Source organism: Frieseomelitta varia, unplaced genomic scaffold, assembly GCF_011392965.1.
Source record: "Frieseomelitta varia isolate USP_RPSP 00005682 unplaced genomic scaffold, Fvar_1.2 scaffold_610, whole genome shotgun sequence".
In the NCBI taxonomy this organism is placed as follows: Eukaryota; Metazoa; Arthropoda; class Insecta; order Hymenoptera; family Apidae; genus Frieseomelitta; species Frieseomelitta varia.
The window spans coordinates 1-10377 of record NW_025110380.1 but is presented as its reverse complement, the minus strand read 5'-3'; the positions used below and the strand labels follow the sequence as shown (position 1 = coordinate 10377).

The window sequence follows — 10377 nt, the reverse complement described above, 5'->3', positions numbered from 1 at the left end:
TTTGAACAGTTTAGTATGCATGTGACAAAGTGTGTACTATATATGGTGTTGAACTATATATTTTCATGTAATAATTTCGAGAAGTGTCTCGATTACAGATATAAATATATCGATAGCATCGCAATTTGTTCTATTACAATAATAGTGTATTTCAACTGTCGTCGTTGGTTCACGTTGGTCGACACGTTATCTAAATAATTTTAATAGTTTCCTTCATCTTCCACACGTTTAAAATAATCCAGTTTTACACACGCATTTATTCATTCTCAAATTAATCTTTCTCTTTTTTTTTTTTTAATAAGAACAGTAGATTACAGTTTAGATAAATGAAAGAAATAGACAATAAATAACGCGTTTATGTTTTCTATTCATGCATTTGTCAACGAAGATTGACACAAAATAACGTCGACTTAATTTAAGACTTCACGAATGTTTTGTTTAAGTTTTATAGGTTGTAAATAGAAACGGAGTTTGATACTCTGTAGCGATTTATTTATTACGTAGTATCTTAATTATTAATTATATCATAAATGTAATAAAACAATTAAAAAGACAATATAGATAAGATGTGTAGATCTCTATTCTCACCGTAATAAAGAGGTCTGGCTCTTACGTTTTGTTTCATTTTACAGGCTAGAAGTCGTTACCTCGAATGTGTGCGGAAGATTGCTATTATATGTATTAGATCTTTCAGAGTCACACAATTCGTTTCTTTAGTATTTTTTTCAAGGTGAAGATATCACGCGATATTGGTTTTATAAAAACATCAACGTAAGAGTTGGGATACAAGAAAACTTTATTAATGTTTTTTTTTTTTTTTTTTGGACTTTTAACCTTTGCCGAAAGGTTTAGCCCAGCAAATTCAATATCGTCATCACTTATACAATTCGCCATCCCTTCTGCTCTGTACATTGATTCATATTTTATATGTATACTGTATCCACCGAGCTTTCTGTTCTTTTCTTTCTTTGTTTTTGTTTCCTTTTTACAAGTCTAATACATATATCGTAGTGTAATCGATTTAGAAAATTGTTGTTGCACGGCTTAGAAAAATCATATAAACTCAATCTTATCGTCGACTATTAATATTACAATTCGTATTCTTTCGTAATGCGTACGTGAATTGGCTACGACCCATAGATCTTTGTGCTTTTTTTTCTTTTTCTCTCTGTTACGAGCATGTTCGGAAATAAATGAAGCGGTGCACAAAACAGTAGAGTTGGGCCTATCGATTTCAGGCGAAAGTTTAACTGCATATTATGCACTGTTCTTGAAGAATAATAAACATTGCTTCTATAGATTGTTGTCGACTTCTATGTTAACGCCGGTTCACCTGTGACCATCCATCGTCTTCCGGTGGTCGTCTTCTCTCGTCGTGCTTCGATGGAAGTCGATCATCTTTCGTGTCGTCTCGCCTAGTAATTTAAATTTAAATTTACTTAAAATTAACGAAACGACATGCAAAACAGTCAAGATGAGCTAATCAAATATGGAAATGTATGTAGTTACTTTTCGTCGCGTCTTGGTAAATCTCGAGCCGAATTCTGTATCGTGTCGCTCTTATCGCGCCAATTTTGACTACTTGTGTTCCGCATCGTATCTTCACGACGATGTCCACCACTGCCACTGCCACCGCCACCACCACCGGCGCCGGCACCACCGCCAGCACCAGTTCCACCACCTCCACCTCCACCTCCACCTCCACCACGACGATCGGACATTCTGCCACGGTTACGAGGTCCATCAGATATCGGATCACGTGGAATGTCACGCATCTGTAAAATATTAATAAACGTAATTTAGAAACGTATTTTCCTCACGTTTCGTTAAAAGTTCTTACACAATTATATACTTACTGAACGTCCATCCATTCCACGATCTTTATCTATCCGATCTCTATTATCCCTTGTATCATCCTTGTCGTAATCGTCTTTTCTCCATCTCTCGATAGTCTCTTTCTTCGGTTTATCGTCATCCTTTCGCCATTTATTATCCACATCTCTTGGATCCCGTCTTTTCCAACGGGTAGATTCTTCTTTGATACCGTCATCTTTCGCATCGACAGGACGACGCCAGGACATTTCGACTGCAATCAAGTATAACATAAAGTATATTGTGCAATCTATAAAATAATTTCGACAGTAATAAACGTACCTGGCTTATCCTGCATACGGTGACGTTCTCCACGTCTCCATCTATCCGCCATTTCTTTATCTCTCTGTTTCTCCTCCTCTAACTTCCGTTCTATCTCAGCTTCCCTAGCCCTGGTGATCTCTGCTTGTTTCTCAATTTTCGCCAAACGTTCAGCCTCTCTCGCCTCTTCCTCTGCACGCCTTAGTCTCTCTTCCTCTTCTCTCTTGGTTCTTTCCTCTTCCAAACGCCGTTTCTCCTCTTCTTGCTTAATACGTAATTCTTCCAAACGCCTTCTCTCGATAGCTTCAGCTCGCTCTTTCTCCCATTTGGCTTTTCTTTCGGCTTTACGTTCCATCTTACGTTTCAGCAATCTGCTCACCCTCTCGTCGTTCAATACCTTTTCAAATTCCTTTAGCTTTTCCAGATAAACACTCTTACGCTCGGCTAAGATCTTCGCTAAGAAACTATCATGATCCTCCTTCATTCTTGCCATGCGTTCGCGTGTGGCAACAGCTTGCTGTCTCTCCTCGATGGCCGCGGCGATTCGTTCGGCTTCCTGTTGTTCCCAGCGTTGTTTAGCCAATTCCATCTTCTCTTCGACCGCCTTCTCCAGCAACGGTATTTCCTCTAAACGTTTGGCACGTTCCAAGTAATCTATCTTCTTCTCCTGAGACTTCAATTTCTGTTGCATCTCTCTGCGTTCTTTTTGCAATTCCTCAGCTTCCCGGGCTGCGATTTGTTCCGCATCTAATTTCTTGATTTCGTCCTCGTCCAATTTTTTCAATACCTTCTGACCGTGACTAGTTTGAGATATCTGTTGCATCTTCTCTTTCAGATGCCTATCCTTGATCTGCTGAATCTCGCTTTGCTGCCGTTTCCTCTCACGTTCCTCTCTCTCCTGCTCGAGCCTCTTTTGCTCTGCCAACATTTGCTGCCTTTGCAGTTCCTCCTGTCTTCGCATTTCCTCTTCCTCGCGGACTGTGTTTATGTGTTCGATATACTCCTTTCTTTCTTCGATGATCTTATGTCTTCCGAGGATCCTTTGGTGTTCTTTCATCTTGGTCTCGTGATAATGGTTCACCATGGCGGAACGCAACTTTTCGCGCTCCATTTTCTTCTTGTTCGGGTTAATAATATTGATCGCTCTGTGCAACACAGTGGCCATATTCACGAGCTGGCAGCGGATCTGTTCAGAAGGCATTGCTTGCAATACAGGACCATCGGGATGATCTTCCCTCTGAGCCTCCGACAGATCAACACCAAAATGCACGCACTTCTTCCCGTGACTGATCCTTATCTGCATGTCGTTGTATCTCACGCAATCGACCAGCAGACGTTCCAGGTGAAAGTCTGTCGTGAATTTGGCAAGTTCCAAAAGTCTAGCGAATTGTATGGTCTGATAAACTTGCGATATTTGATGAACCAGACGTACAAGAGTAACGTCTTGCAGGGCTGGGATATACTGAATTAAAGGGCTATTTTCGTCTGCCTGCAACGTCTGGATAACAGAGTCTACTCGACTACATAGTTCCAGAGGGTGAAATTCGACCTCGAGCCACGAGTACAATTCTTGCAACTGCGGCGATGCTAAGTTGACGATATTCAAACGAACGATATCTTTAAGCAAGGAAACCCTAGTTGGTGGCTGAGTGAGTCCTAGGAGCGTGGCAAGCTTTTGAGCTTTCTCCAGTGGACTCTTATCCGTTTCGATGAAACGATCAAATTCTGGGTGAGCCGATGGCAGTGGAATAGATAAAGTGGCTAGTAAGACACGATTGGCCATTCTCTGCTGTTCCTCCAAAGACATGTTCTTCTTCATTTCGCGGGAGAGCTGCAACAATTTAAACAACGCCGCAGCATGGAATAGATAGTTTCCTGCCTTCCAGAAAACCATAGCCAGTTTCTGGTAATAATTCGCCATAGTTTTTGGCACTGGAAGTTTCTTGGACAAATTCATCATACCGTGCACATCTTCAGAGGATTTAAACGCTTCTTGCCACAGCTCCATTTGTATTGCTGAATCAAGCTGATTCAGTCGCGTTTCCAGATTTAACTGTTGTGTTTCCGCTCTATTCATGGAAACGTTCGACACGAGAGCCGGTAATTTACAAATCTCCTCTAAATGTTTTCGCAGTTTCTCGCACAGTTTACGAAATTCAGTCTTACGATTATATTCAAGACAAAACTGGAAGGCCATACGTGCAATATCGTGATACAATGTCTCAACATGAGCGTTGGTTCTTAGTAATTCTAAACACTGGCAATAAGATTCCCATAGAAATTTCACCCATGGTGTCAGGATAGTACGGTCGCTTCGGTCTTGTGCATCCTCGCCACTTACTGCTGACAACAATATGCTTTCAGGTGTGGCCAAGTTATCAAGATCATCTATGTCTATAACGGCCTGTTGGCTCTGCTTCCGTGCTTGGTTTGTTTTTTCCTCTGCCATGCGTAGATAACCACGTATGACATTTTCCAAGCTTCCGACATTCACAGATTGAAACATGTTCCGATATTGAAATAGGCCCTCCTTTGCTATATGTGATTTCTTTAACTCCACACATAGGTCCAGGTATTTGAACATTATCGGTTCTAAAACCGACTCTGACCAATTGTACGTCCATTTTTTATTGCGGAAGACTTCTTGTAGAGTATCTAATGCTCTAGCTGGCTTTCCCACTTCGATGAACTCTGTTAAAAATAAAAAGGTGGGAAACACATGTTTAGAAATTTTCTCAGTTTTATTTGAGATACTTAATACATATATATAACATAAACGTGTACATAATATAACATAAATGTGTATAGATTATACTGCTCTGTAATGTGATTTATTCTGACATTAACCGTATTAAAAATATGTGTTATAGCTAGTGTTTATGTAACAGAACAAAGTTAAAGAGGGTCAATATTAATATTGCGAAAAGGATTCTCAAATAAAACTGCACGCAAGATTCAACAAGCATTGACTACAAATGTTCGCTCGTTCGTACAAACAATGTATATACTGAATGATTTTATTCGATAAATTAATTCGAACAAAAGATCGTATGCAAAAATAGAACGTTGCGTTTCACTTGTAATCGTAGCGTATCTTTTAGAACTCTTCAGAACTCTTAGAATCTTGCACAGTTGTTCCGTTCTAGATGCATATGGTTAGGTAAAATTGATGTTTTTAAAAAGTCAGGACGTGCCCACCGAACTGAATGTTCCGCGACAAATGGGAGGCGTCACTTGCGACGATTGACCAGCAAATCGTGGAAATATACGGTTAAATGGAGCAACCGAGGATTGTGAGATATTGGCGTGAAACGGGACAGAGGAATTTTTGGAATCCAGATTAAATAGCTATCGGCCATGTCATATCTCGTTAAAGAATAGTCACACGTACCGTTTGCTCTTTTCAGAGCGTTCTCGGGTCTCTGTCCGTATCGTGCCATTTTCTCACACGTGCACAGTCAATTTCACACCATACAATCTGCCGTGAAATTTTGCGAGATTTCTATAGAAAATAATATGATCCACTTTTCTTCGTACGCGACGTTTGTCACGACGGGGCCTCGACCGCGTGTACCGGATGAGAGGCGGCCACTACGGAAAAATGGCTTCCCGTAATATGCAAGTCAAATCAACGTGGCCACGTTACGCTGCATTTTGCAAACAACCGGTATACGCAATTGACATGTTACGAAAAAAAAGCATTGCTTGGTTTAGTATTTTTCCGCTGTGACTGGCGATCTTTCCTCGCTGTTTTTATATTAATTTCGATAATACTCGCATTACGGACTTGCCACTAGATGTCGCGAGAGATCCGTTTTGAATGTTGCTGACGCTGAATCGAACCGACCAATTATTTATCAATGATTGATTTGAAAATCAATCAGTCGCGCAATTAGATTGAAATTATTTATTTGATCACATTCGTGTAAACAGACAGGTATATTTACAGTAAGAGCAAATATTATAATTATAATTACAGTAAGAGCAAATTCTCAGCTACAGCTAAATTGATTAGAAAATGTTCTACCGCTGGTGGTAAGTTCTTTTCTTTCAATGTTTGCGCTGATACCATTTTTTTTCCATCCGGCCCTTGAACTATAGCTAGAGATTTCAATTGATTCAACAAGTCTTGAGTTTTGTCGTTTATCTCAGAAATTATTTGGCTCTCAATATAAGACTGATTCTCACTCAGTTGAATCATAAATAGGGCTATTTCTTTGTGTGTTTTTGTCATTGTCAGGCTCTCTAAATAAATTGATGGAATTAACATAAATTTCTTAATAAAAGCAACGGTATTTTCAATTGCACTTTTATTTACCTTTTGCGTGTGACGCAACTGTGATTTCTCTGGCTGGTATATTCACAAGCAGGTCAAACAAATCTGTTCTCGACGAAATGGAGCTGTTTCTGCAACCAGCAATATAGTGTGAAAGTCCCTGAAAACATGTAATTATCAGAGGTGCATGATATCTGTCAGGCAATTACAAAATACAGGTGATCGATATACCTTTAATTCTGCCAATTCATCATCAATTAAATCAATCCAAGGGAACAAATTATCAGTGACTTTACGGTGCTTCATCAACAGAGGAAATATTCCAATCCATTTTAAAAGCTGTTCCAGGCTATGATGATAGACTATTATCCTTTTCTTCAGAAGAAGAGCGGTGTATATTAAGATTGTTTCTAACTCGAATGTTTTAATCATTTCTCTGACATTTGTACTGATTATAAAACAATGGCTGTTAAAGTCATCAGAAACAAACGTTCCATTTTCCTGAGTGGAACACGATCCTTTTGTAAATACAGAGAGATATAATTGCAATATCTCTGTTGGCTTGCCAGTTTTGCAGTACATTTTGCTAAGGACTCTCGATAGTACCTCATACTTTCTTGGATTAAAGTCTTTGGCAAACAAGACCAATGCAAACTGCTTCACCTGTTTCAAACAGAACTTTAGGATGTTTTCATTACATTCCTATATAATGATATTAATGTTTCTATTTAGAAAAAAGCATGTGACTTACTTTTGGTAACTTATCTGAATCAAATACTTCACTACAGTGTATGTAGAACCAATTGTACTTGTACCTTGAGAATACAAACACTTGAGGGGAATTGTGTTCTACTTCTAAATTGCATTTTCTTGCAACAACCGCTTTTTGCGATTCTGAAACGATTGGATAGGACCACGTCCATAATATGTCACCATTGGAATCTTTCTCAATTATACTACATGAGAGCAAATCCGTAAGAGGTGCCATTTCAAAATTTTCTATTAAATCATATTAAAATAAATGGATGGTCTCTTTATATACATATATATAACGGATGTTATTATATATATATAATAACAACAAGTTCTCTTTATTGAAAAATAATAATACACTATTATTTACAATTAAATATAAATATTTATGTTATGTACATATAGAAAAATTGATCTTGTTAAATTTGAGGTTATGTTACACAAAGAGAGGTGTTTAGTAATGCCACAAACAAAGTGCATATATGAATAGACCTCGTGTAGAATGTATTTTTCAAAATTGATTTAATCATGAAACAAATTTTTCAGTGATGAAAAAATTTCTTCTCTTCGGTGAGAAGTTTGTATTTTTATAACTTTGAGTAGAAAAACGTATTCTGTTTTACGCTTGCTGTATAGTGTAAAAATAAATATCTTTGAACGAAACAAACTCAAACTTATTATAGTAAAGATTTTTCTCTTTAAAATAAAATCAAATAAATTATTCTACATTTTTTTCAGCAAATTATAACAGTATTTAAAGTATTGACAATTTTTTGTTTAGTGTATAAATATTTTTGTTCTTTTTTAACAATTTTTCATGAATTTTATGTATTTGATTTAGATCAAAGTTTCTTATTTTTTATTCCAAATTAACATTTCGTTCGAAATGCGCGCGTATTGAGTTCAAATTAGTTAATGATTACAGCGCCAACGGCAATACACGGAAATACACTTCCTACGATTCTCGAACTCGAAATCGATATTGCTCACGACCGATTCTTAACCGAGAAGTGGCGGTTAAAAATGGCGGAGAGAAGCACACCTCATCTGTACAGAAGAAAATATTATTCAAAAAAATCATTCGGAAGTAAGTATCATTCAAAAGTATCATCTCAGGTAAAAATTTAAATCAGTACTTATTAAATTTGCGTTTGTGTTATATATGTTTAAGATAAAACATTTTCACTCCAGCTCAAGGTAAGATGTAACCAAATAATTGACATCATTTTCAACAATTAAAGAAATAAAGCATATAAACATTTAAATAGAATATACTGTGCTAAAAGTTATTTATAATTTTATACCAAAATTAAATTTCAATTCTAATAGTACAAATATTGTAATTTTGTAATATGACTATATATATATGTATAACATACTTTTACTTCTATTGTAACATTTTTTAACATTTGTTGATTCTTTAACTTCATGTATTACATAATTCTTAATAATCCAACCAAATACAACAATAATTTATTAGGAATATACATATTCAATAGTTAAAATAAATAATTTTACAACGCATAATGATAAAATATAATAACATTTCTCATATCTCAGTTTAATGTGTCGACAATTTTTCATCAAGTGTATGAATATTTTCGTTCTCTTTTAAGAATTTTTCATGAATTTTGTATATTTAATTTTGTATAATATTTGATTTAGCCTTGAGTTTTTTATGTTTTATTTTATCATTAAACGTGAAACGCACGATTACAGCGCCCCAACGGCGAAATATGGAATATACTTCCTACGATTCTCGAACTTGAAATCGATATTGCTCATGATCGATTTTTAACCGAGAAGTGGCGGTTAAAGATGGCGGAGAAAAGCATACGTCATTTGTAGAGATTAGAATATTATTCAACAAAATCATCGGGAAAGAGATATTATCCAAAAGTTCTCAGGTAAAAATTTAAATCAATAAATAAAATTTGAAGTTGATTATGGTTTCACTTTCAAATATTTGCCTTCATTTGACATATCTGTTCTAACTTTTGGTTTCTTTTTGTACAGGATATTCCTTGATTGCTGAAATAACATAAATTGCATAGATACCACGATCATTAATAAACAATCTGATGAACTTTCACATAAAGTTTGCAACATTTCATTCTAATTCATTCTAAGTAATATTTGTTGTACAATTTATACATATTTCAAATACAATTCACAATAAGTACTTTCGTAATATGGGATAGAAGGATGAAAATGGAAAGATTAAATCAATTAATATTTTTTATTTCGAATATGAAGATCCTAGTAGCTCAGTGGTGTATTCAAATGGATATGTATTTTTGTATTAGATTATTAAATTCAAAGTTTCCATACTTGATTTATAATACATGATGTGATATATTATTGATAAATTACTAATGCATACTAATTGCTAATGCATTCACATTAATAACGAACATTCAGAATAAAATTTTTACAAATATTTCAGCAAATATTAAGAAATACTTTATAATTTCCAATTAATATCTTTAATGCATATTCAAGTTTATAATCATTTTCTAGAAATATAGTAGCATTTTCAAATAAATGTACTCTTTGCCCTTTCCCTCCTAATCAACTTTATTTTCAGAAAATTTTTGTGATCGCGCGCAATGCGGTCGGTAGAGTCAGTGTTTGTTGCGAAATATTTTAATATTTTTCTAAGCAAAGTGGCTCTTATTAAATTAAATAATTCATTTAAATTATAATTCGCGAAGTTACAGTCAGTGAATCCGCCGATTGTTGTTTAAACGCGCGCGTTGATAGTCTTTTATTTTTCCTTTCTCATATTTTTTTTTCTTCAACACTCGTTTTCGGTATTGGAGTGAGCGCTCAAGAGGATATGGCCTCTCCAGGAGATCAAGATCGTAAGTAGTTATATATTGTACTTCAATTTACTCAGTTTTTCAAATTTAACAACAGAGTATAATATTTGACGTTTTGTTACAGATACTTCACATCAGCATTAATTTTTTTGTATTTTTTGAAAATACAAAATCCAACGGCGGTTCTAAAGCCAAGAATGTAAGAATCTTTCATTATCTCCAACTTAAGATTTTGTTTTGCTTTTAAATACAAATTCTAAAGTTTAACGTCTTGTTGCAGATCTTCTACAATCTCCCCTTTCCCTAATACTCTAAGAATCTTATAGCTTCAGAAGCTAAAAATGTAAGTACTTTAGTATGTTGTATTTAAATTTTATTCTGTATAATTTTCTT

General features: G+C 35.5%; 2 protein-coding genes across 5 annotated transcripts; both read right to left on the bottom strand.

Annotated features, from left to right (window-relative positions):
• Positions 1-43: 43 nt before the first annotated feature.
• On the bottom strand, positions 44-5765 carry LOC122534539 (eukaryotic translation initiation factor 3 subunit A). The gene is made up of 5 exons (XM_043665295.1): positions 5525-5765; positions 2155-4824; positions 1857-2086; positions 1510-1775; positions 44-1415 (listed from the first exon to the last, which is right to left on the bottom strand). Exons 1-5 carry the CDS (start codon positions 5571-5573, stop codon positions 1319-1321), a joined length of 3312 nt encoding a protein of 1103 aa, XP_043521230.1. The 5' UTR covers positions 5574-5765; the 3' UTR covers positions 44-1318.
• A 288-nt stretch (positions 5766-6053) lies between these two features.
• On the bottom strand, positions 6054-8431 carry LOC122534540 (DENN domain-containing protein 10-like). 4 transcript variants are annotated; one of them, XM_043665298.1, is made up of 5 exons: positions 8421-8431; positions 7161-7408; positions 6641-7087; positions 6452-6569; positions 6054-6378 (listed from the first exon to the last, which is right to left on the bottom strand). In XM_043665298.1, exons 2-5 carry the CDS (start codon positions 7395-7397, stop codon positions 6107-6109), a joined length of 1074 nt encoding a protein of 357 aa, XP_043521233.1. In that variant the 5' UTR covers positions 7398-7408; positions 8421-8431; the 3' UTR covers positions 6054-6106. The 4 variants fall into 4 exon arrangements, with proteins under 4 accessions (XP_043521233.1, XP_043521232.1, XP_043521231.1 ...); XM_043665297.1 differs by lacking the exon at positions 8421-8431 and adding an exon at positions 7533-7583; XM_043665296.1 differs by lacking the exon at positions 8421-8431 and having other exon boundaries at positions 7161-7499.
• Positions 8432-10377: the final 1946 nt, after the last annotated feature.